This window comes from Serinus canaria, chromosome 19 (genome assembly GCF_022539315.1).
Source record: "Serinus canaria isolate serCan28SL12 chromosome 19, serCan2020, whole genome shotgun sequence".
Lineage (NCBI taxonomy): Eukaryota > Metazoa > Chordata > Aves > Passeriformes > Fringillidae > Serinus > Serinus canaria.
This window is the reverse complement of record NC_066332.1, coordinates 3,711,272-3,738,196: the sequence shown is the minus strand read 5'-3', so window position 1 is coordinate 3,738,196 and position 26,925 is coordinate 3,711,272. Positions and strand designations below refer to the sequence as shown.

At 41.7% G+C, this 26,925-nt stretch overlaps 1 protein-coding gene across 2 annotated transcripts; it reads left to right on the top strand.

Annotated features, from left to right (window-relative positions):
- Positions 1–112: 112 nt before the first annotated feature.
- Positions 113–26,672, top strand: GOSR1 (golgi SNAP receptor complex member 1). Of its 2 annotated transcripts, none has more exons than XM_009094766.4 (9): positions 113–185; positions 544–658; positions 1,938–2,025; positions 2,223–2,330; positions 3,415–3,506; positions 3,664–3,738; positions 17,565–17,594; positions 23,177–23,259; positions 24,452–26,672. In XM_009094766.4, exons 1-9 carry the CDS (start codon positions 155–157, stop codon positions 24,574–24,576), a joined length of 747 nt encoding a protein of 248 aa, XP_009093014.1. In that variant the 5' UTR covers positions 113–154; the 3' UTR covers positions 24,577–26,672. The 2 variants fall into 2 exon arrangements, with proteins under 2 accessions (XP_009093014.1, XP_009093015.1); XM_009094767.4 differs by having other exon boundaries at positions 138–185; positions 544–652.
- The last annotated feature ends 253 nt before the right edge of the window (positions 26,673–26,925 follow it).

The window sequence follows — 26,925 nt, the reverse complement described above, 5'->3', positions numbered from 1 at the left end:
GCTGGAGGAGCGGGATCAGGACGGGGACCGGCAACGGCGCTTCCCCGCCCGGCCGCTGCGCGGCGCTGCCGCGGGAGGCCCGGCCGGCCCGGCCTGCCCCGCTCCCCCCGGCCGCTCTGCCCCGCCCGGCCCGCGCTGACGTTGGACAACAAAGATGGCGGCGGGGAGCAGCAACTACTGGGAAGGCGAGTGGGGCGGGGGGCGGCGGGCACGGGGCGGCTGCGGGGCCCTGGGGCACGGCCCGGGCACGGCAGGGCGGGACCGCCGCTAGGACCTCTCTGCTCTCTCCCGGGCGGGCGCGGGCGGTGCCGGCCTGTCAGCCATGAGGCGCCGGTGCCTGCTGAATGAAGCCCGCGGCCCCGCCGGACGCTCCCGGGCTGCGGGTGAGGGGCTGTGGGTCCCCAGCCGCGCCCTCCCATCGGCCTGGGGGCTGCCCCGCCACGAGGGTCCCCTCTCCCTGTGGGTTTCTCTTGCTGTGGGAGCGGGAGCCGCGGAAGTGCGGGGTCCCCGGGCCGGTCCGTGACTGTCCCCCGGGCCGTGCAGATCTGCGGAAGCAGGCGAGGCAGCTGGAGAACGAGCTGGACCTGAAGCTGGTCTCCTTCAGCAAGCTCTGCACCAGCTACAGCAGCTCCCGAGACGGAAGACGCGACAGGTATAGGTACTAGCCCGTTTCTTTATGTTTTAAACGCTGCCTGTGGTGCTTGGTGGGGTTTGCTGAGTGCTGCTCCCACCTGTGGCTCTCAAGGCTTGGCTTCTTGGGGAGCTTTCAGCGCTTCTTGCTGCTGGCTTTAATCTAGATGTGATGTTGGTGTGTGAGTCAGGCTGTGGGTGACAGGTCACTGGGCAAAGATGGATTTTGTTCTGTGTGGGATCATCGAGCTTGTTACGCTGGCTTAATTCTGAGTTTTTCTTGTATTAAACTAAGAGGAGGTTTTCAGGGACTTCAGTATTAGGGGAATTTAGCTTTACACCTCCCCGGTGGGCTGGTGTGCTGTTTGTCAGCTCTTCCCTGCAGTTTCACAGCAGGAATTATCAACCTCTTTTTCCATTTGCAACCTTTTCTTTGCTTATTAACTATGCCCGTTGTGGGTGTTGCTGCTTTAGGTATGTGTGTTGATATTCTAAATAAATATAATAAATAATAAATTTTATATAAACAAATAAAATTTCTATTTTATTTCATTTAATAAATGAATCCATTTTGTACCTCTCCCTCAGTTTACAGTTCTGGAAGCCTGAGAGCACCTCAGCAATGATCATGTTACTCTTGAGCAGCCCTACTTTCACTTTTGTTTCTGTCTCTGTGCTGTTACTTGCCATGTAGTCCAATTGTTTTCATTATTTTTGCTGTCCTGTGCCAAACCTACTTCTCTCACTCAAGGCAGAGTACCAGAGCCATGAGTAGTCTCTGAGGGCTGTAAGTTGTCAGTTCTGCAGGCTCACAGTTCTGAGATGTGACTTTCCCTTGTGGTTTCAGTTTTTAAGCAAGTAGGGAAGATGTGTGAAACTAATTGTGATAAATGGTGTGGTCTGTGTTGCTCTGTAGGACAGTGATTGCTTAATAGGTCACAGGTTGTCCTAACACTGTGTTATTAAGGTGTGATTATGTTGCTGGAGTAACATGCTAAGAGTGCAGTGCTCTCTCCTGCCAGTAAATAAATAAATCAAGATTAAAAGCTGGGGAGAGGAGGACACTGGTACCAGGTGTGTGGTGTCAGGCATTTCTTCCCAGGAGAGGTGATATTTATTTCCTGCAGGTGATACTGTGTCTTCTGTTCAGATAGGAGTTAAAGCCATGCATAGTAAGAAAGTGTAATTTTTCAGAGCTTATTTAATCTCTAGCAAACCTGGGTATAGTGGAGCTTTCCAGCCCCTGTAATTCTGGCACTCATGAAATGATGCAACTTTTCAGTAACTGCTCTTCCTCTTCTCCTTAGCTCTGACACAACTCCTCTGTTAAATGGATCAAGCCAGGACAGAATGTTTGAGACCATGGCTGTGGAGATTGAGCAACTTCTGGGAAAGGTAACTTGAGTTACTTTGGGTTGATTTCAGCATTTAGGCAGTATCCCAGTCTGGATTTCTGTGACGGATAGTAGGAAATCCCAGTGTGGGTATTAAACAAGGTATGCATGTCTAGCTGCCTCCTTCAGCTTGTGCATTGTAATTTTTGTGCAAGAATAAGCCATTTCTCATTTTCTGGGGTGTTTTTCCTCCTGCAGCTGACTGGGATAAATGACAAGATGGCAGAGTACACCAACAGTGCGGGCGTGCCGTCGCTGAACGCGGCGCTGATGCACACGCTGCAGCGCCACAGGGACATCCTGCAGGTAACCAAGGGGCCTCCTCCCTGCCTTGGTGTTCTTTCTTTGGCTAAAATAATAATTATTATTATCTCTGCTGGTATCACAGCACACTGGAGTGTCTCACCAGGAGGTGGGAATGCCACTGATTCCATCTCGTTTCTCTCCAGGCACCCGCTGAACTTTTGAGTTGAAGTAAATTGTGCTTTTTATGTCATGTTGGTGACTAGAACTTAGCTGAGAAAGAACAATAAAGGGTGCTGCCTTGTGTGGGTGGGTTTTATATAGCAAAAGGGGAAATGTAATGAATTACCTTGTCTGTGTGGCTTGTCATGTAACAATGTGCAAGGGAACATCACACTTCAGAAAACATGATTGTAAAAGCTCCTAAACTTCTCAAGGGAGATGAAGGAAATGTGATGGTTAAAGCTACCCTTCAGTGCTATAAATGAACCATGTTTTCATGATATAGTTCTGTTAAAATGCATGTTTTATTTGGCTGGTAGTGTACAGTTTGATTTCTGTTTGGTATCTGTGCAATCCATACACAGTGTGAAAAGCAGTAGCACTTGTATGAATGGTTACAGTGGTTTTGGTGCACACCTGCTGCCAGTTAAATTGTGTTTTGAGAAGTACCACCTGCCTGAAATGGTTTAAAATGTAAAATTGCATCTTAAAAATAGCAGTCATCGTTACTGTTTAGAAAAGATTTTTTTTTATTAATCTGGTGTAACAACAGAATAAACTCAAGAACGTCTTCACCACACCAAAGAAGCAAGTTTTATTAGGGCTTCTGATGAGAAATGTCAACACAAAACAATTCATCAGAAAGGTGAGGGTATCTGAAACTGGGAGAAGGAATTGCAGTGGATTTCCCTCCCCAGCTGTAGCTGCAGCAATCTAATTTAGCAGCTACTCTTAAGAGCAGTGAATTTTAAGAATACTTTGGGTTAACTTCCAACATTTTTGCTGTTAAGTTCCTGGGTTGATCTTGCACTTTGTATTAGAGAACAATTGACAATTTTAAAGGTGGCTGGATCTCCTGTAGGTGTGTTGTGTTGCTCAGTTGACCTCAGGACCCTAATTTTGGGATAACTGTTTGTTATTACAGGATTACACACACGAATTCCACAAAACCAAAGCAAACTTCTTGGCAATACGGGAAAGGGAGAATCTGTTGGGATCAGTACGGAAAGACATCGAGTAAGTTGTGTTGGCACAGCAAAGGTGTGGGACTGTCCTCAGAGGGAGAAGGTGCAGAGAATGCTTGGCATAGCTCACTTGTCTGTGCTCTGAATAAAGCAAAAGAAGCTCCTTGAGTTCCCAGTTCTCAGGGAGGTTCTGTTCTGTTGGATTTTAGGTCGTATAAAAGCGGCTCTGGCGTGAACAACAGGAGAACAGAGCTGTTCCTGAAGGAGCACGAGCACCTCCGCAAGTAGGTGTTGTTTCCTCTTTACTGCCTGGCTTCTCTGGGGGTGAAACATCTGAATTTCACTCAGCTGGTTCAATGTTTATGGCTTGTGCTGAGTGTGAGCAGTGTGGGGTGGATGATACTCATGGTAGTGTCAGTGATTGGGGCTTTAGGATCTTGTCAGTGCCAGTTTTGTGTTGTCTTTTGCAAGTCACTTGTGACTCAGACCTCCTCCTCCTCCCAAGGGAGTGGATGCCTTTCACTCTGACTGGGGTAAAGCTTAAGAAACTAAATAGAAACTCTCATGATTTGGCTGGGTTTTCTCCTTTTGTCTCTAGACAAAAAGTGATGGAAGAGATTAATTCCTAAATTACCTATGCACTTAAATATTTGCAAATTGATTCTAGGTTAGCAGATAACAAGCCAAATAGAAAGCACTTTGTTGTTATTCCTGTTGCAAAGAGGGCATTAAGTTCTGAGCAGCTGCTTTGTGTGTCCTTGTTCAGCAAAAACAGCACAGGTGAGAGCAAAGAACTGGAGGATTTGTGGTTTTTAGAGAGTCAGGAGATAGTTCTGGTCTTCCTGCCTCTCTCCTTGCCTGTAGTTGTGCTAAATCTCAGGCTCACACGAGAGGGCAGGCTTGCATTTTAAAAAAACAAATAAATAAATAATTACATGTGGCTTTCTTATGTTTAAGCTTATAGCCAAAACAGCACAAGAAACTTCTACAGGAAATTAAATCAATTTTTTTTTCAGTTGTGGCTTATTGCCACTTCATCCTCAGTTTTCTGTAATATATTTAAAACTTAATTGACTGCAAGCTTGAATTAGCACTTCTGTTAATCATGATCTTGAAATAGAATGGTTGAATATTTCTGGAGTTGTAAAATACCCTTCTAAGAAACTGATACTGGCCTGAGTCTATTCCTTTGAAAAGTTTGCAAAAATTAAGAGCAGAAAACTTACAGTATTTTGTAAACACTTTCTGGCAGATGTCTTCAGAATTTGAGCCAAACATTTATTGAAGCATTGATTATTTGTTTTTTTAAATATGCTAAACTCTGCAGTATGTGTATGGGATTAAAATGCATGAAAAATAAAGTTAAGGCAGTTTTAGAAATAGTTTAAAACCATCTGGGTGATTATTTGAAAATGTTAAGACTTGAAAAAACCCCACCATAACACTGAGGAAAAGAAAACCAGAAATAAGTGTGAGTTGGGGATCTTTAGTAAACAGGGCCAAAACTAATCATGGAATACTCTGCAAGGTGGAGATAACTGTAAGGGCTGTGAAGAAATCCAGTGTAAAAGGAGAAGACAACATTGGCAAGAAATCAAAGCTTGCAAAACTTTTGAATTGAGAATCAGCTCAGAAAAAGATACTGGCAGAGGAAATTATTAGAGAGTTTCAACATATTTGTCTTCAGAGAAAGCAGTTAATGAGCTATTCATGCCAAAAAGCTGTAAAAGCTAAGAAAAGGTCCCAAGAAATCACCGGGAGCTGGCAAATTACACCAAATATGCTCCTAGGATAAATTGACAAGCTTTGTGTGAGTCACGATGCTGAATATTTGTAGTGCAGTAAATCCTGGTGCCAGACTAATTGACAGAAGTAGATGATGAATATATTTACATGAAGACACAGGAGTAAAAATCCAAATGTTTTCAGTGGAGTGAAATCTATGAAAAGAGCTTGAAAAACCGTCACAGACAGGCATATCAACTTTACAATGTATTATTATATTCTCCAAAGCAGTGTAATAATGCCACAGGAATTACATATTCATGTCAGATATTGGAGCATTCACTTGGTCTTGACCCTGCCTAATTTATTATATTAAGTACTTCAACCTATTACATATTTATTGCATGTTCTGATAGCAGAATGTGTGAGCTGCTGCCCCAGTGCTGAGTGCCAGACTCTTCTGTCAGCCTTTTCCTTCATGCACAACCATGTGGGACAGGATAAATGCAAACTGGGCTTTGCTCTGGGCTGTGTTTTCCATGAATGCTCTTCAGAAAGCTGCAGGCTGGGATTGTTTGTGGGGTGTCTCACTGGGGAGCAGCAGGAGAGACAAGAAACTTCTGCTTTTTGCCTAAATCTGCCTCTTTCATTTTTGTGTCACATGGTGAACACCACAAAGAATATCCTCTTAATGCTACACATGTAGGTGATCCTAAAAAAGGAGAGGAAATGAGAAATCTGTGAGTACCAGATGCTGATGAATCAAAGGTTCCAACACACATTAGGCAGCAGGGAATGACAAAAAGCACTAGGCAAACCCTGCCAGTGCCTGGCTCTCCATTAAGCCATGAGGATCCTGGATCCATTTGACCTCCCTTTCCCAGGGAGGGGCTGGCTGCTGTGTCAGTGCTGCTGGCAGCACTGGGATTTCCACCTTGCAATCCCAGTGGAGCTGGGGCAGCCCTTGGGCAGGGGGCACAGGGGGCCCTGTGCTGCTGCACCCCACCCCAGGGAGGGTGAGACAAAATACATCATGTTCTTCTCCCTTCAAAAGCTTCACTGTTGCTCAGTCCATTTTATCAATCAGCTTTTTGTTGGGAAAGGAGGTTTTGTGGAAGTTCTGCTGGCTGGACATAGGAGGCATGAAGTTTCCAAGTCACTCAGTTTCCTGTCTGAGTTCTGGACAGGTAATTCAAGAACAGCTTTACCAACCTCTGGAGAGATGAACAATAACACCTAATTTTTTAAATAAAAAATAAACCCCTGTTAATAAAAATAAGGTTGGCAGACAGATGTTGGTGAGTATTGATAGCCTGTTAATATTTTTACCTGATACCTCAGATTTCTTGGCATGTCAGATGCTTAAAGAAATACCCAATCTAGCGTGGTCATGTTTGCTGTTCATTTTTGAAATCTTCTTTTCCTGGGGCTGTGCCATTCCCTAAAGGTATTTTATCTTCTCTGTTTGTGTGCTTTTGGCCAGGGGTACAAACAAGTCATCCTTTTTCTTCTAATGCTGTTTTCCATCTAAAGAAAACAATTTTGATGAATAGATCTAGCTTAGCATTTTAAAAACTGCTCTGAAAAGTGCTGCCTCAGAGGAAACAATTCTGTTAACTTAGAGTCTGCCCTGAGAAATTCTGCAGTTATTGATGAGTTATAGTCTAAGTCAGCAAAGAAGGAACTAATGTCCTTGATTAAATTTGCAATATTGTGTGTGTATGCAAGTGAAAATCTCCCTTGTGTTGTAGGTGAGTGATAGCAGGGGGTACTGATGAGCTTGTATAAAAATTGATGAAATCTTCAGAAGTTTAGATTGAAATTACTGGTGTTATTACCCCTGATCAATTCCTTGTAAAACTGGGTGAAAACACACCAATTCTGTCATTGTGGGGCAACTGTGTGATTATTACTTTTATTACTCAGCTCCAGCACTCAGAAATTAGTCATTTATCCCTTTCTAAAAGAAGTGGCTGGTGGTGAAGCAGGTGCCTGTGTGGTGCAGATATCATTAGCTGTGGTTTTAATTGTTGTCAGGTGACTGCATGGTTCTGCTGAGTGTTGCTATGCAGTCTGTGAATCTATCCAGGGAAAATTTTTATAAATCCTCTAAGTTGGAGTCTCGTGTGTGAGTGGTGCAGGTAGGTGAGGTGAACCTGCTGTAAGAGTTCAGACCCCCCTGTGTGTCTCAAAATGTTCAAAACTGGCACACAGAGGGCCAGGGTGCCAGAGTAGGTGAGTAAGGAACTTTGATTTTAAGGAAGAAAAAGAGGAGAGCAAACAAATCAGGACATGTGCTGCATGGGAAAGAGAAAAGAGGAATAAGAGACGTGAGCAAGAGGAATAATAAGAACCTGCAGCAGTTGTGTAATGGTGCTAATTAATAATACATACCTGAGATGATGAGGAGAAATTAATGTTTGTGCAGTGCTTCATGTATGTGGAGTACTCTGGAGTAGTAAACACTTTTATTGCTTTCATTATGGCATTTTGTTATCAGCAGAGCTATTTCAAATTCCCTGCTGTTGTTTGGGCAGAAATGGGCACATTGAGTAGAGAGTAATCACCAGGAAAACTGCTTCCAAACTTTGGTGGTGGTACAGGCAATATCTTAATGGAGGGAGTGACTTAGTGACTGTTTTTTCTCTAAATATTGTCTTTCCTGACAAATTTTCACTTCAGCACTGATTTACAGAGAGAAATCAGCTCAACAAAATGCAGAGACACCTTGCAGGGTTTTTGTTTACAGGTGATTTGATCTTCTGGGAGAAAGCTGTCAGTTTCCTACCTTAACAGAATTTCTTTTTCCTGTGTTAGTCCCTGTTCTCTGTTCTGCATGCCCTGGTTTCCATTCACTTTGCTGCTTGGGTTCCTGTGGATTTCAGTGGACCTTCAGGGTTGGATTAAGACCAGAGAACTGTGGTTGCCTCCCTTCCCATCCCCTCCCTCATTTCCAGTTGCAGAGGACACACAGCTGCCTGGGCAGTGACTGCTCCAGCTGACACACAGTTCAGCACTGCATCTCCTTCACCTTCTCTTGGAAACAGGGAATGCAGCAGAACCAGCTAATTCACCAATTCCTTTTTCCATTCCAAGGTGCTTGGGGAAGCAGCAGGGAGGGAGGAATGTGATGAGCGCTTCCCTGGGTGCCTGCTGCTTGCCTGCTCTGCTGCCTCAGAACTGCTGAGCTCCACTTTAGTCAGGCCCAGTAAGGGCTTTCTTTTTTTTTTTTTTTTTTTTAATTACCAAACTTGCCTCTTAATCTTAAACTGATTTTTTGTTTGTGCCAGAGCAGAATGCAGTGTTCTTGTGGTTCCATTCTCTTAATTTGAATGCAGATTTTAACTGAAGCAGCACTTGGGAATGAATAATCTTTGCTCTGTAGCAGTTAAAAAACCCAACCAGCTCTGCCCTGGGAGGACAGAGGAGCTGTGCATGGCCCTGCTTTGGAGGGTGCTGGGCAGGGCTGGAGAGGGGCTGCAGCACTTTGCCCATTGAACTGGAAGTTACAGTGCAAGGAAGGATTGGGAATCTAGGTTAAAACATCTCTCTGCTGGCCATTAATTGCAAGAGCTCTGCCAATGGTGTGCTGCTGTTTTCCCAAACACTGTTGGCTTGTTTTCTTTGTTTCTGGAATAAGTTTGAGAAATTGCTGCATTAAAAGCATGTGCCAGTGCTGGATGGCTGTGGTAATCACCTCACTGCCTTAGCACTGAATAACTCAGGCTTTGGGGCAGGGCTCTGTGCTCTGTCTGAGCAGCAGCACAAAGAAAATGCTTTTCAAAGAAGGGATTTGAGCAAAGGAGGATTTTTGGTGTTGCAAAGGCTTACTTAAGGATGCACAACAGCTTGTCCTGTAATCCTGTTTCAAAATACAATTCTGGTCTGTCTTTCTGCTCTGTCTCCTATTCTGTTGTTGCAGAGTTTTCCTGATTGCATCAGTGATTCTTTAGCCTTATCTCTGTCTGGGCTTGAATGGGTTTTATCTCCCAGGCTGCTGGCAGAACCTCTGTCTCCTGAAAACTCCTGGCAGAGGGAGAGGCCAGTCTGGAAGTGGCTGGATCAGCTTCCCCTGTCACAGTCCCAGACTGAGAATGACACTTGGGCACATCATCTACTCAACTGCAGCACCAGACTGAGAATAATTTGCTGGTTCTTATTTAATAGTAAATAATGTTCAAAGAGGGAGACAATTCATGTCTTCTGGGAAAGGAGAAACTTCACTATACATAATTATATGACTGTATGAGCAAGTTATTGAAGTAGTTTAATGAGAATTTGGGGAGGTTCAAAGCTTCCAGGCAATGAAGGAAGATGCTCTCTTGGGTATTATTATTATTTATAAATAACTTAATAAAAGATCATGAAAATCAGCCAAGCAATTCAGGATTTAAGAGGTTTTTTTCCTCTAAAAATAGTTTGAGCTTCATTAAGGTAAAATCAACTATTTCTTTTAATCTTCCTGTGCTGTATTTAGGACTTATAAAAACCTCTACCCCAAACCACTAAACCAGAGCTTCTCTGTCTCAGTGTTGGTTTGCATGCTTTCCTGATAGCTGGATTGCTTTAACAATACCGTAATCAGTAATTTCCCTGACACTGATGGCTGTTGTGATATTTTTATACCTCAATATGTCTGAAGGGATGGGGACACCAAATGAGGAAAAAACCATCAAACCCACCAGACACAGCACAAAACTTAGTTTGGGAATTTCCTGTGTTATTTCCAGTACAAAACTGAATTATTCAGGTGACAAAGGATGTAGCCACATTGACAATAGGAGCTTCAAGCTCATTGTTTGCCTTTCATCTGTATAAAAAGTGAAGGTTTATGGATGAAATTCCATGTACCCCAGGGAAAGTGGCTGTGGAAGCTCCTTTAGGTCTTTGTGAATGTCTGCAGGAGCTAAAGAGCAAACCCTCACAGAATAAAAGATTGCCTGAATGTATAATGGGGAAAAAAAAGTTGCTCTTGGTTCTGGACTTCCCCTTAGAAACAGCACTTTGGTCTTAATCTGGGGAAAGGGAAGGGTATAAAACCACACTTCAAACTTCAGGGCTCTGTGGTTTCTTCTCAAGATTTTGTTCCTTTCAGAAATAAACAAGTCACTGATGCATGTTTTATTTGTTTTTAGCTTTCCTTTCAACGTTGTTTCTTAACTAGGACAGCTTCCCCCCTCTAAGGTCTGTATTGAAATTAGGGCTTTCAGGAGTGCTGCAATCCTTCCTGCATGGGTTGGTTCTGAAAAGCAGGTGCAGCTTTTCAACAGAATCAACAATTGTGGAGTTTTATAGAATTCCTTTTGTGCAATCTCAGAATCACTTTTATATTCTAATGCAGCATGTCATTTTTTTGTCAGTGTGGCTGTGCACTTCATTATTCTTTAGGGCCAGAAGTGCTTGCTCATTATTTGCTATTGGAACCTCCAGTAAAAACAAGCTGTTGAACTCAATTTGATGTGTTTGGATATGTTAAATAGTGATTATTTCCATTTTCTCATATACAGAGTGTATCTCTGGAAAGTTACCACACTACTGCATAAATGTCAGTCTTGAGTTTTTATTTAATTTCAGCCTCTCCTAATGCATCAGAATTAGGTTCTCATTCTTGCCTGCTGAATGATTGCTGTGCAGATTCCTTTGTGTTCCATCCAATCCATGATGCTAAGCAGAACTAGATCCAAATTACCCTCAAAGCATCCCTATTTTATCCTAATAATAGAGTTCTGTTTAGAACTTTTCAAGGACTTCAGTTCTGTTGTGATTTGAAAGATGTAGAGTGTTTTCCTCTCACTTGAGAGACTTGTTTATATCAAGTCTAGTTGCACTTCTGGAAGAATGCATCCTGTTCAGTCTCAGATAAAAAGCCCTGAGAACCCTGGGAAATTGGGTCAGAAGAAAAATGCTGAGATCTTTACCCATTAATGAATTGCATCCTGGGTTTGGCTTGTGGATGGTTGAAATGTAGTGTGCACTTTACATTTTGAACCACAAGTGTTTGTTATGTTGCATAGTTAACTACGCAGCTTGAAGAATCATTTTCTGCAACTTAATTAACAGGCAGGTAGAGAGTTGTAAATCAGGTACCTCAGCCAAGTCCTGCATGAAAGCTGCATGAAGGGCTTCTCCCAAAAACCCTCAAAACCACAGCAGGTGAAAATGCAGTCAGGGAGCAGATCACATGTCTGTCAGTGTGGATTTTAGGGTTTCATACTACACTGAAGCTGGGTTGTCATCCTAAGGATAACTCTCACTTCATTTCTGTGTTAGCTGGACTGGAAATTAAAAAGATATTAATTATGAAGGTTTTTATGTGATGGGTCTCTTGCAGAAGACATTCCCCTTGTGTTTTCCTGGTTACTTAGGAATGTGTGAACAGTAGAATGGCTCTTTAGCTTTGCCAAGCTTTAGTCAAAAAACACTGAGCTAGAAAAGTGATACAATCTATTTTGTTACAGCACAGATTACAAACAGCTTGTGTTTGTTGTAAGCTGAGCATCCCCTGTCTGTGTGTGCCCAACAAATCAGCCGTGACAGGTTATCCTGGGAGAGCTCCATTGCAGCCAGGGCAGTGCAGATAGCAGAGCCTGTGCTGCTTGCTTGTGAGGGGCTTTCCCTTTGCTTCAAGGTCCCATCCAAATTCCATCTTCTAAACCAGGGGAATAATGCAGGCAGCCCTGCCCTGGCTGCTGGCAGAGCGTGCAGATGTAAAATTTGAGGAAATGCCGATGGAGTCCATTAGGAAGTTACTGGAATTGTTCTGACAGTTGTGGTTGCTGATAATGACTTACAGTAAGGCCTGCCCTCCTCACTTATTTCACTTTGTTCCTATGGGTAATATGGAGCAATTATAGGGGAGGGTCAGGCTCTCCAAGAACTTCTCCCACCACCCTGCTGGTGCCATCCTGGCACTGGTTTGTGCTCAACCAACTGCTGCTCTTCGTGTGGGCAGCAGGAGCTGTTCTCATTTTTGAAGTTTTTACCTGAGTTCTTTGGGTAAACTGGGCACTGCAGGTTATTGAGAAGCTCTTACTCCCTTATAGATTTGCTCTAAGGGAAGAAGTATTGCTGCTGCTCACCCCCTTGGGGCTCTCAGGCACTTTCCCAGTCATCTGCATGCCAAAGAGCTTTCTTGGCTAACTCCTCTTTTAGAGAAACAGTTCTTCCACTCTGATAATTCCCACACAACTCCATGGAGTTCAGTGGAGGTGCAGGCTATACCCTTTGGAAATCCAGGAGAAACAGCTGTTGCTGTCAGACCTGTGAAGGTGGATCCCTGCTTTAAGGGAGAAAATCCCTTGGTACTTGTTTGCCTCCTTTTAACTGAGTTAGAACAACTAATCTTTGTATTAGGTATGTGTTTACAGGTGTTAGCTGCAAAGAAAGTGCTTTTCTTAGTGTATCTAAACTCCAAATGGCTGGAGTTGATGAACAGTTGAGGTATTTACTTAGTGATGTAGCTAGAAGTTATATTTTTAGCTGAATTTGTGTTACAGGATTGCAGTTGGAGGGAGGAGGTTTCACCAGATTATTTTCCTGGAAATCCTTTGGCAGATTCTTCCCTAGAGTGAAAAGAGATGCCTTCTGTGTATTTTTTGCCCTCATGTACAATTTCTTTCCATCTGGAAAGAAATTCAGCACCAGCCAATGTTGGTTTACTCTTGCCTAGAGCAATGGGTTCTGTTCCAGTGCCTTTCATTCTAGATTTAACAAATTGCTTGCATTGATGAAAAGCAACATGATATTGTGCTTTTTTCTTTTCCAATTCTGCAACTATTCCTCATTCTTACCAAAAGTGATTTCTGAGATGTGCAGAAATAAGCTTACTGAGGTGTTCAGAGATGGTAGGTGTGATGGTGTTGAGCAAATTTATACATTGATTAATGCTCACATTTGCTCTGGGTTTTGTGTTTGATTGTTGCCTTCTGCAACACTCAGTGTGACAAAATTGCATTTCCTTGGCATCCTGATGTGTGCTTGAGTTAACACTCAAAGAAAAACAACAAAAGAGCAGTTTGGGTCAGCATTGGAACCTTTATTTGCTCTTGGAGTGGTTTCTGTGGGGAAACTGTTCATCCCTGAAAATGCTTCATGCCTTTGTTTTTAACCAGATTTTCTCATGCTGGAAGTGGAAGATGTATGCTTCCTGGTCAAATATATTGCTCTTAGTCAATAAATACACTTTTAAACCAATTCTTGTCTTCTTTAGCAACTTTGAAACTAAATTGAATCAAACTTAGGACAAGTGTTATGAAATCTGGAATATCTTGTTATCACAGGGAGGGGAAAAAAGTGTTCTGCTTTACATTCTTCTACTTAAGTTTTTAAAGAGCTTAATGATTTTATGAATTTTTAATATGATCAGGAATGTTGATGGCAAGCAGAAAAAATGAGTTAGAGATGTTTGGTGGTTTTTTGTGTGTGTGTGCACAGTGTTTTTTTCTTTGTTATTCTGTTATTATGATGATGGAAATAACTGAGTGTATAAATCAGATTTGCCTCATACCTGTATATTTGGATTAGAGTGTGTTTTGCAGGATTTGCATTCCTGGAAGCTCCACATTGCCTGGTGATCCAGGACTGTGAAAGTCTGAAAGATTTATTGGAGGCAGTTTGAGAGAGCAGACACTTAGTGATTTATCTTGCAGTTAGAGAAAGAACAAAGTAAAATTATTATTTCTGTAGTTCTTCTTTCTGAAAGGAAGAAAATAGTTATCAGGTGCTATATTAGTTTATTCTTCAGGGTTTTCCCTATCCCTTTTAAATTATTCTATGTGATAATATTGCCCTTAATTTCATCTGAAAGGTTTAAAGCATGTTGTGAGATGTGTGCAGATGAGTTTTACTGCTCTACCCTATTCCTCTCACTTGGTTTGGGTATAAACAGAAAAATCTGTGGATATGGGAGAAGCCCAGTCCTCAGTTAAGTATTCACCTGTATTAATGAATTTTATTGAAATACAGACCCAGAGATTTGCCTTACAAACAATATAAAATGCTTGCTTTTAGCTCTAAAAGCCTGATATTGTGAGCAGGACTCTTTTCTGTCATGAGGGGCATATTTCACTTAATTTCTCCTTCAGATTAATTTACCTGTCTGCATATTGAAAGGACAAGCTGTGCCATTTTCTGCAGACAGCAGTTGCACAGAGGCCTGGGTGTTTCATATGCATGGCTGCTGCTGCTGGGCTTGTGCCATTCCTTACAGGAGGTGATTGCCTCAGCAGCTTCCAGCCTTTCTTTCCTGTAGTATTTTTAAAAAGCTTTGTCTGTCTGGACAGGTGAAAATGCAGAGTTTATTGAAACAGATGGCAAGTCAGATTAATAATGCCCAGAACCATCTTTTGCTTGGATGTTCATAAGGAAATGTCCACTGGATTTGTTGTCTTTGCTTAGACAGCAGAAGAACAAAGTCAATAGATTTTAATTTAAGAGCTTCTTTTTGTAGTGTTTTGAATATGTAAGTTAAGCACAATTGCCTCGTTCAATGTTAGTTTTTTATTCTGGGAAATGAACATTATTTTTAATTGTGAGAACAGCTTCTATTTGTGGAGAACAGGTTATTAATAGTCAGAGATCTGCAAACTTCCCTTGTGTCTCTGGGCCCTGTTGTACTTTGTGTTCTTGATCTTCCTTAAATCTGACTTATTTTTATGGTTATGAGCTGTAAAATGAATGAAACAGATGCTTCTGTTTGGGTGTCACTGTGAGTGAACTTTACAATCTGTATTTGCCAAGGAATCCAAACCTGCACAGCAGAATCCCTGCAATGTTCCTGCTCACAGTGCCTGCCTTTACCAGAGTGCCAGGGAATGTCGTGGCCATTGCTGTGGAGTTTGTTCCCCTTGCAAGGAGAGATGAGTCTGGAAATCCTCTCAAGAGCTGATTCTTCTTGGGCTGGGAAGAGCACACTGGAAGCTGAGCTAATAAATCTGTGCTTCCTTTACTCTGCCCTCACCTACACATCTTCATCCTGAAAAAAAATTCCTGAGTATCTCATCCTTTTAAATGTTTGGGGTGACTCCACATCAGTTGAGGAACATTTGATCTTGAGGTTCAGATGCCTGCTAAATGCCCTGTGTTGGCATTTGCAGCTCATGCCTGTGTGTGCTGGTGTTCAGAACTGGTTTTATACATTTTATGACTTTCTATCATCATTTTACAGGTAGCCACATTGCCAGAGTTTATTTTTGTGTGTGTAGGAACATACATACACACAGAAAAATAAAGCAGTGTCATGTAATCGGAAGCTTTTAAGTCAATTTTTGTGTTTATGTGTCTGACTAAGGAATAAAACTGCTCATCTACAGCTTTCTCTAGCATAAAAAGCAGTGAGTGTCCCTGCTGCAAACTGGCAAGCCTAATTTGGGTGCTCTAAAAGCCTTGGAGGACATCCTAGTTCACTTGAGGTCTGTAAAAGTGTTCAGCTTCTCTGTCATCTTCAGTTCATCAGCATAAAAATTCTATCATTTCATCAGTTAAATGGACAAAGAGCTGGTAATGATTTTTCTAAGGTAGGTTTTTTAATAGGGCTGTTGTAACATTTTCTTCCACAGAATTTTTTTAAGTGTAACCTTGTTACCAGCAAGGTTTTTAATACCTTTTCATTGATAATTTTTTTTTAAATAATGGAACCTTTTCTAAAATGATTCATTCTTGTGCACTGCTCTTGCTTTTAAGGCTGTTTTCTAATGGTTTTGCAGTTTATTCTGATTATGCCCTGCCCACATAACACACTTGTCTGTTAGAGACTATCTATGAAAGGCACATTCTCAGCTGGATTGTGTCTCTGGGAGACTCAGTGATTACAGAAATCTTTAATGCATTGCTTCCCTGTTCTGCCTGCCTTGGGGACATGGGGAGATGCTGTGAGACTGTTCTGTGCACACAGCTAGGGTGTTTCCCTCCTCTGTGCCAGTGTAATAAACACCACACAGTGAATAAAACTGGTTTTATTTGCTTAAACCAACGTGCTCACAGCTGATGTGAATCTTAGAGAGTGTGGCTCTGTTTGCCGCCCCAGTCGAGTCCCTGGCAGCTTAAAATTGAGCAAAATATTTTTAGTGCTCTGCTCTGTGTCTGTATTTCAAGCAATGGACAGCCTGAAATAGCAACCTTGGTGTTTTCAGTTCTCTTCACAGAGAAATAAAGTCATTGTGTTTGCCTCTCCCCCTCCCCAGCAGGTCACACACGTGGCCCAGCACGCTCCTCCAGCTGGAGCTGTGGGGGGATCTCCAGAATTCCTGTGGGAAGGAGAAAAGTTCCAAATCAGGCAGCTCAGGCTGAGTCAGAGGCAGAGCTGTGCTGCTCTGGGGGCTGGCAAAACACTTGGAATGAGGAGGGTGCAGGATGGAGGTGGCCATGCCCTGCTGGCATCTTGGAGTGTGGAAGCAATCAATTCTGATTTACTACTGAAAGCAGTAGCCAGTACAACACAAAACTACTTTTCTGTCAGGCTGATTTCCTCCTCACACTGCAAACTCAATTTTTTTTTACTGCTATTCTCCAAGAATTTTTGTGAATCTGTGGGATAAACAGAGCAGCTGTAGGGGTGCACTGGTGTTTCTGCACTGTGGGAATGATGCAGGCACCTGTTCCATGGCAGGAGATATTGATTGCTGTGACCAGAGGGGGTTTTGTGACATTTCACAGCTGCCTGCAAGGCAGTGAAAACCCTGTGTGAAAGTTGAGTACAGAAAAGGAGAAATAGCTGCACTCTTCCAAGGATCTTGTTGCTCTCTTTAATGGTGTGTGTTGGGTTTTTAAATGAAATGTCTTCTCTGTGCTGTGCTGGAGGCTGCCCTTTCCCAGGGAGGCTGGATCAATGTGTGGCAGGCAGGGCAGGGCCACTGTCACCAGGGCTGGCTGTGACACATGGGCTGTGCTGTGTTCCATCAGCTCAGCTCTCATCCAGCTGCTGTTCCACAGGACTCTGCCAGCATGGACCAGTGTTTGGGGAGCTAATCCTGAGCAGGGCTCTGAGATGGACCCAATCTCAGCTTCTTAATCATTAATGGTATTTTTTGAAGGGGTGGGCAGGATTAAAATCAATAAAATTAGCTACTCCTTTCTCTAATATTCCTTTCCAAACAGTCCTCCATAAATCACAGTGCCAATTCCTCTTTTCTTGTCCTCTCAGTGTTTTATGTGTTCTCCTGAGCAGCTGCTCTTGCTGTTCTGCTCCAGAGGAGACTCCAGTGCATCTTCTCCAAACTCTATATAAACCAAACTTATGTAGTAGCAAAATGTGATAACATCCAGAAATAAAGCATTCTAAGAGCAAATTTATTAGGATGATGATGGGGATCATTGATTAGTGATCTAAAGTAGTACTTAGTGCTTGTTACTTTCTTTAACTTGTTTTTTTTTTTCTTTTGGCTTTCAGCTCAGATCGACTGATAGAAGAAACAATAAGGTAGGAATGAATGTAAAAATTTTCCTTATTTTCCATACAATCAGCAGTTCCATTAAATTGTGTCTAAATATATCAGTCACTATATTTATACCCTAACTGTATTGTTTCCAGCTCCTTGGCAGTATTGCAATGAATTGTTGGTGGCTTTGCTTTGGGTTTTTCCTATTCAATATTGACATTAGAATGTTGCTTAAATATTTTATTCACCCTAGCTTAGAAAATTTGGGTTTCTGCTCAAAGGTGAATCACCTTTGGAGCAGAGTGAATCTGAGCTGTTGAGGGCTATTCCAGTAGTCAAGATGTTTCTTCTCACGGTGACATTCCTCTAAAACCTGATTTCTGTAACTTTTCAATGTATTCAGAATATTCAGCACCCAGTGTGCAGCTGATACAGGTAAGGGCTTTTACCTCAACTGCTTGAGAGGTTATTGCTGCTGTACATTTATTTATCTTTTGGGGTTCTTACATTGTTTGGATACTTAAATGATACCTTCTCTAACTGATTTAGACATTTTAGAACTGGAGCAACACAAATTTTATTATCTGTGACCTTTCCTTTGGCAGACCAATAACTCAAACTGTAACAATGCCCAATTTAATGATTTTAAATTTTAAATTATTTCTTTAAAACAAAACAGAAAAAAACCAAAAGGTAAGAAAGCAAGTAAGACATGCTTCTAGACAATGCATTTACTGACATAGATGACCAAGAAGAATAATTAGAGGTGCAGCAAGGCTGTGTCCATTAAGGGCTGGCTGGTTAAGTACACACAGTGGACTCAGGATAATTAACATGGAGGAAGAATGTGTTAAACCACATCAGTGTGCAGTGATGAACCAGAAGTGATCAGTGCAATAATACCTGAAAATGTGGTGCAGTTTCACCACAGCCTCACAGAAATTTTCTCCAGCTTAGCCCAGCTGTATTTGTTTTGGGTTCTAGTCCTTTCCTCAGTAAAGACCTCTCCTTTATTGCCATGCTTGTAACCCTGTTTTTCCATCTCAAAAATGCTCAGTGCTTGGTGAATTTCTTCTTTGCTGCCACTCCAAGTAAGCAACATTAAGCAGCATATGGTGATTTATTACTCTTAATATCCTGCAAAATTACATGTAATTACTTGTAGTTGTGTCATTGGCCTGGCATCTGGACTGTGTGTCATCAGAGGAGCTCAGAGCTCTCAACCTTGCACAATTTGTTATCTGGAGTAAATTCTTGCTTGAGTTGTTGCCAAAAATGTTTTAGAGTTTTTTGGTACAAAAAGAGCTGGTTTGGTAATGATATGGAGTAGGAAATGTAATTCCCCTTATATCTGAGTTGAATTCTGCCTCTGTTAAAACCAGGGTGAATTTTTTGTTGAACTCTTTTTTTCCTTGTGGTCCCCAGTAATGGCAAGTGTTTGGGTGGGACATTAATTGATGGCAAATCCTGCTGCCTTCCCAGTGAAGTTACCAGATGGGAGTTCACCCAACTCACCAATTGTTTTATCTATTGTAACCCAAATAAAAGAGGGAATTGTGCAGAAGAAGCTGTTTGAGGACAGATTCCTTGAGATGCAATTAGCTTCTTCTGGCTACTGCTCTGTCTTCAAGGTTTACATCTGCTGCAGTTCATTACTCATTTTTTAATTAAGCCAGTCAGGAAATCACCTTTTATTTCCTTCACACTTTTATTTCCTCAGGCTTTGTTACTAAGCACTGATTCCCAGCACTGGACAGCACATTTTTGAGTCTGCAGAGGCTTTTGTTGATGAGCTACAGCCACTAATTGTGAGCCCTTGCTCTGATTTTCTGTCAGGAGAAGTGAGGAGTCTGACTCTTGCTCTCCACAGAGCAAACATCCATGCCAGGGAATGCATGGGCACCTGAGCTGAAATGATTCAGTAACCAAAGCACTGAGCAGAGCTGTCACTCCAGATGTGTCATTATTACTAAACTTTTAATCAATTTTTAAATGAATTACATGCCATGGGTTCTTACTGCAGCATATTTCTCTCCAGAAGCGAGTGGGATGTGATACTTTGTACTGCAGTTCTTTTGGAACAGCCTTCACTTCTCTTGGCCAGATTTAAATATAAGCAGAGATTTTGCTTAATATGTTTGGAGTTCTCAGGTTTTCATTTTCAAACATTATCGCTTCTCCAAAATAGCAGACCATTTATTTCTTGTTTTCTAACAACTTGTGTTTTTATGTTGGCTCAGTTGGAATATTTGTTATAGTTTTGCCTGCACAGTGTGACAAGTTCTTAGGATTTTATTGTAATTCTCTTTCTGAGGGCTGATCCATCAATGTTTGTATATGAGCAGATTGGACTGAAGCCAGACCAAAGCCATAAATTTCATCTTTAAAAAATGGTCTCCTTATGTATTTGGTCTATCTCTTTAGGTAATAATTAGGATTTAATAAAAGTGAAAAACTCAGCTGCACTGAGTGTTGACTTTTTAAAGGCATGAGCCATGTTTTGAGAATTCTCTCATTTCACAACCACCTTGCCAGAGTGTCCAGGCAAAATCACTTGCATTCCTGGAGAAATGGAGAACTGTTTCTTCTGTTTTCATCTTAGGCTTCATCAAAGGAAACAATGGAATAAATAAAGGAATATATAAAGCAGTTTGCCAGGGTGTGAGTGTAGGTATGCATTGATGCACACTCATATGTGTATATTTGGAGATACAAATATAGAAATGTATCTCCAGACAAAGAATAAGTGATGCAATCAGAATTTTTACCAATTTAAACCTAGAGCTTTCATTTCTATGCACAGTCACAGAGTCCATTCCCTAATCATAGACCTTGTCATGAATTTCAATGAGCAAGTATGATTCATGGCATGCAGAGTGAAGCAGGAGTTCCAGTAATACGTGAATTATTTGATTTTAAATCACACAAGTTCTTTCTTTAGAGTTTTGTTTCAGTTCCCCAGCAGTGTAGAACTGATGTGTCTCAATAGGTGAAGCCAGGAGTTGATTTTTTGGTACATTTCCCTCAGTGACACTGGATGGATGTGGCTGCAGTGTGGGGTGAAATAACAGCTTAAACACTGATTTAACTCAAAACTCTTTGCTTCTAAGTCAGGCAGCATTAAAAGTGTATTTCTGCATGTTAGACTTGTCTATCTGGGGTAATGCCTGGAAGTGTTTATTACCCTGAGGGTTTTATGCCAGTGAAAAGAGCAGACTGAGTACAAATATCAGTTGGGTTTGCTTTGGAGGGAGGTTTGGCTGCTCACATACCCACGGCACTGCTGAGCAATCAAGGGCAAACTTGGAATGTGGCAGAACTTTTGAGGGAAATATGACTGCAAGCACAGGAATTTGAGATTCTCCTGCTGCTCTGGGGAAGAGGTAGGTGGGTGTTTTATGGCTGTGACCTTGGGCTTAGCTGGGAGAGATTTCTCCAGTAGTGCAGCAATGCTGAGCATTGTGCTCGAGCAGGGCTTTAATATTAAATATAGAGAGCAGGCCAGAGACCATCTGGTTTTAGAAACTTGGTTTACACCCAGCTCTGGTAGTTCCAGCCAGTGCAGCACTGAGAATAGTTCCTGCTGCCTTCCAAGGGAAATGTGGAATTGGGGTCATCTCTGTTCCAGTAAGAAATGTTTCAGCTTTTGATGGGAAAGGTCCACATGAGTTCTGGAACAGCAGAACCAGGTCCTGCAGATCTGGGGTTGGGCTGGGAGTGACTCAATGGGGCCAGTCTTGTGAATGGCAAGAACTGGATCCATTTTTTAAAATATGCATTTGTCAGTGAGGCAATGGCAGCAGCCATTCAATGAACATATGTCAGGGATGGGAATGAAACCAAGATTGTCTGACAGAGGATATGAGGAAGCTGCAGTGCCCAAGATACAAAACCAATCTCTGGACTGGTCCCCAGGAACTCTGCTTTCTGCTTCTTAGATTTAATAATCTCCTTTGCAGATCTGAAGGCTTAGTTAAACCAGCTCAAGGGTTGAATAATCAAATTATATGTGAACAACATTGCTTTTTGCTTGAATTTTGATTTGTTAATAGTAGCTGGAATCCAGTTAAACTCTTGTTCATGAATATCACAATTACATTTCATTACTAGACCATATCATATTAAAAATGGTAATTACCCCAGGTTTTTTTCCTTCAGAGCTCTCCAATAAAACCCAGCCCTTTGAGCTAAATTCTTGAAAATACTGGATAAAAAAAAATTAAATTGGTTTCAATCTCTTAACCCTTTACATCCTGCCTTTTTATGTGAAATGGACAGTTTCACTCCCCAGATGTTAAAGCAGGAACCTTATGTTCTCTGAATAATTATTTCTAAAGGCATTTTGGAGGTGGCTCAGGAGCACTTTATATCCTGGCAATCATTTTGTGTTTTCACTTCTGTAAATGAATGGATGTTTTAATGAGTCATTGGATGCATCTTACAAAAATATGGGACTTAATTCAGAAGTTCTTTAAGAAACACTGTATTAAAAACTCATCTGGACAAATATCAAGTCAGTGTGGGGGTGGGTGATAGGAATCTGGAGGCCACTGAACAAACTTTCCTGTGTGCAGATAGGAATTATTTTTTTTCTAACTTGATTCTTAGTAATTCAAAATTCCCTGAGTGCTTTTCTTAACAGCAACTTTTCAGTGGTTTTGTGAGTTTGTAGTTTTGGGTCTTTTTTTTGCTTTAGAGGACTAAAATACCTGCATTGAAAAATTGTATGTTTGTATCAGGTAAAAGCAGCATTTCACATTTTCCTACCTCTGAAATGACAGCTTTAGTTTCCTTTTATATTTTTCTGTTGTGTTTTTCCACTTAACTTCTACTCCTCCAGAACATTTCCCCTCCATATTTAAGGCTCATAAACTCATCCAAGAACTTATTTTAATCATTGTTATTCCTGTAGATGAATTCAACAGCAGTAGAGGTGACTTTTTTGAGTTATTATGAAGCCTTGTTGTATTTCTGTCCTGCTTTATGTGTTCTTGAAACACATGCCAGCAAGGAGATCAGTATTTGCCATATTTTTCTTTCTCAGGCACTGTCTTCAAGCTTTGTCAAGTGAACAATTCTTTATAATCTTCATTTAATATCTTGGTTTTAAGAGGAGAGTTGCTTTTTTTCTGACCTCCAAAACGTTTTAAATTTGAAATGGGAAATTCAGTTTTGTATTGGTAAAGAAATTAAAAAAAAATGAAAACTTATATACCATGGGGAATATTCTTAATTAGGACCAGATCTCAGAAAGTGATTTTTTTCTGTGCTGTGATGGAAGCATCATTTGGGATGAAACAAACTTCTAAATTTAAAGCTTAAGCCATGAGAGCATAATTCTTATGTTGCTTATAAGGTAACACCAGTTTTCATTGGGGCTGGAGGAGGAAAGTCAAACCCTGCCTGTTTCAAGAAACCTCAGTGTTTCACACTTTTAACAGCTTATATAAAACTGAAACCATTTAACTGTAAAAGAAAGAGATTAATGGAAAAATTGTGATTTCATTCATGTTGCTTCACCCCATTCATTGTCCTCTGAGGAAGCATTGCCTGCTTGTTCTCCTCTTGTGTGAGCTGTGGATTATTCTTAGCACCAACAACTTGATCCTCTTTCTTTCCCCAGCATTGCCATGGCAACAAAAGAAAATATGACTTCTCAGAGAGGGATGTTGAAGTCAATACAAAGCAAGATGAATACCTTGGCAAGTATCCTTTTTCCTGAAAATTGGTGCTGCCTGTGCCTAAGAAGAGTTGTGGTACAATATTTCACTCTGTCATCAGCAGTGCCAGTGGCTCTGTGACCTGTGCTGTCAGCAGTGACAAACAGGCCAGGATTTTATCAGGCTCACCTGATAACCTGACTGAAGCATTTTAATGGTAAATGTGGTGGATAAGTTGGTTTTGGTCAAATTTGGGCACTGCATTATAAATTAACAGAGTTTCATTTTCAGGTAGAGGCCTGCAGCAGCATTTCATGGCCTTCCCTGCTGTGTGCTATTCTAGAAGTAGTTTCATTTCAGGTCCTGCTTTTTGCTTTCAAAACAGCTGAAGCTTGTTGTGGTTTACAGCTAAGAGTAGTCAGGGCCTGAGCATCCTCTTGTCTGTCACACTCTTGTAAGGTTTTGGCTTGTTGGTTTCTCTGCATGTTCTGTCTCAGGGCTGAAGATTGTGCCACGCTGTCAGGTCAGGCAGGTTTGTGGTTTTCCCACTTATTCCTTCCCTTCTGTCAATGGACAGTGTCAGCACTGTTTGGTCAGACACATGACATCCTGGAAAGATGCATCTTGGTAACCCAGAAATTTCATTACAGTTCTTAGCAGCTGGCAAGAACATTCCAATAAAATCTCAGTAGGCTTTGGCCTTAAAAAGATTCTCGATTCCAAAGGCATGAAGCTCTGATTGTCTTGTTGGCAGTTGTATTTTGTACATTAAGAGATAGATTTACACCCTGGTGGTTTTACAGAGCTTGCACAGTGTGTGGGTCATGCAATGTGCAGGATTTTCTCAGTCAAATGCCTTTGGTTGTTCTCTTCACCAGTAACAGAATCCCACTGAAAAAATTGCACAAGTGTTTTATGTAACCGCCCTTTTTTTTTTTTTTTCATTTTCATTTAAACACAATTAATAAAAGTAACTAAGCCTCACATACTGGAGATTAAAATGCTGGTAATTGAGGTGATCAGGTGGTGAATTCTGTGGGAGCTCTGTCTGGGCTGTTCCCTTCTCTCTGCTGGTCTGCAGTCAGTGCAGTTGCAATCCTGCTCCCTGTCCACCAGCCTTTACTGCTCCTGCTTCCTCCAGCTTGGGAGTAGTTCCAGTGTTGGCATTCCCCATCCAGCCTTTGGGGCTTGTTGGTGGATCCCTGTTTGTGCTGTGACCTTGACTCAGAGCCTTCCAGACCGTTTTCCAGCAGTGAACAGCCTGATCCAAAGGATCAACCTCCGGAAGCGACGGGATTCCCTCATCCTGGGCGGCGTCATCGGCGTCTGCACCATCCTGCTGCTCCTCTACGCCTTCCATTGATGGCTGCTTCCCCCCTGGACTCTGCCAAACCTCATCACCACCTTCCCTCCTCCCAGCCAAGGAAAAGGGACTTGGGGGAAGCATCAGACTTCCACAGCCTGCTCGTGGCTGGGGCTGTCAGCATGATGTCTGGAGCTTCTCATGGTAGACACTGACACTGGGCTCGGGCTGAAGCTGCAGTGTTTCTCCTCCCCTGCTGTTCACCTTCCTTTGGGTTAAATTTGGTGGGATTTGTTTGTCTTTTATTCCCTTTCTCACTGCAAGGTAAGTGCCCATGGGATGCTTAACCAGAACTGGGGGAACAGTTCCAGTGCTCAGCAGTGCTGGGGAGGTTTGGTGCTGGCTAGGGAGTGGGAGAGGATTAAGTTTGCCTTGTGTGGAAGCTCAGCAGGAAGGCTTTTCCCTCTAATCCCAGCCCAGTACTGAATTTCACCCTGAGAGATGAATATTGCAGCTTTAAGCCTTCAGGTTGCTTTACTACTAAATACATGTTCTGTAATTCTTCTTATCTCCTGGTTGAGATTCTAGTTATTTCTGCATAATTCGTGCTGTGAAAACTGTGCTTCACACAAATTCCTCAAAGTTCCCAAAAAAAAGGGTTTCTGTTCACTTTTTGCACAGAACATGAATATGAAAGTACCCTCTGAGGGACATCATAAGATTTCTTTTGGCTTTAAAGGGACTGACAAAGTCCCACTGTGTAAAAAGGGAGCACAGTGTCCCAGCAGCTATTTACTCAAGTGTTCAGTCATCTGAAAAGTGACCAAACATGAGTTCACCTGAAGGAATCTTTTGGGTGCAAATACTTTCATTTTGGCTGGCATCATAACGATCTTTATAAAGACACAAGAAGCAGTTTACAAAGCCTATACTGTAATTTAGGGGAAGTTATTCTGATAGTGCAGGTAAGAAGGATATGATCTAAACTGTTGATTGGAAATGAAAATGATGATGGTTATAGCTGAGGCAAAGGTTTTGGACATAACTCCTCCTAGCAAAGAGCTGACTGTATGAATAGTGAAACAAGTGTTATTTACCATTATCTGCCAGGGAAAAAAACTTTTTCTTGGTCTGGACAGGCAAAAAGAACCCTGTTGTTTGTCTGTAAACAAAGCTGACATCTGCAGTGGCTTTGATGCTGCAGCTTCCCAGATTACAGCTTTTTCTGCTCTTTCAAAAGCACTTTTCCATCTGTCATATCATAACCCAATAAATTCAAGCCTTGGCACTGAAATACCTTTCTAAGAACTTGATTAACTCTTTTCACAATCCACTTAGAGTGCTCCTAACAGATTCCATGTATTCCATCACCCCCAAATGTCACAGAGTCCCCAGGTTCTCCTCTGGAGCAGAGTCCAGCGGGATGGACACAATTTTTTACTCCATTTTGTAGTGCCTGTGAGTTGGAGGGAATAGAGACTTGTGTAGTGTGCAAACCCACACTGTTACACCCAAAATGTCTGGATTTAAAGGCTTCTTTGCAGACTTAATAACCCTGTGCTAAAAAGTCAACAAGGGCTTCTAATCAGCCATCCTGCCGTTGGGATTTGGAAACATTTGGAATTAAGATGTGTAAAACTGTGGGGCTTGTGTTTGAAATAAAGGGTGATTATTTGGTTGATTTGGGAATGTTCCCATTTGCAGATGAAGTGTTTATTAAGGGGGTTTATGAAAAAGCTTGATGGATGAAGGAGGGTTATTAATGGATCTGTGTGTTGGGAGATCAAACTTCTCCCTGTTGCCTTTTCTTTGATTCCTCCTCCACCCTAAGGGACCCTGATCAGCACTTGTGCATCTGTTTAGGATTTGTAGGATTTGGTTGCTCTATAGTTGGCAATATAAGATCTGCAGTACCATAAATAAATTCATTTATTTAATCTTATAACAAGTCTTTTTATTGGACTTAACTGATTATTTGGTGCATATATTTAATCTTATTGTGAAAAAGCTGCTATGAAAAATATGTAGATTATAATAAATATGTAAACATAATTGATTTTTCATGTTATGAAAATGTTATGGAGGAACTGATATATTTTAGTATAAAATAATGGAAATATGCTGAATTATCTCTGATAAAGCTTTACTGGAAACGGTTTCGGTGTTGGCAGCCCCTCCATGGTTTTTGTTTGTGCTGGTTTTGAGTCAGTTTTGTGTTGAAAAATACATTTAATTATCTTTGGAGTTTTCCCTTCATCATCATCTGGCAGAGTGAGCGGGTGTCGTGCTGTGCTCCCTGGAGGGATGTGTTTGCATCTGGCCCAGGGAAAGACTTCCAAATTCAGGAGAATCAGCCTCATAATTCATCTCTAACAGCCTGGACCTGTGGTCAGAAAAATGGACTGGAAA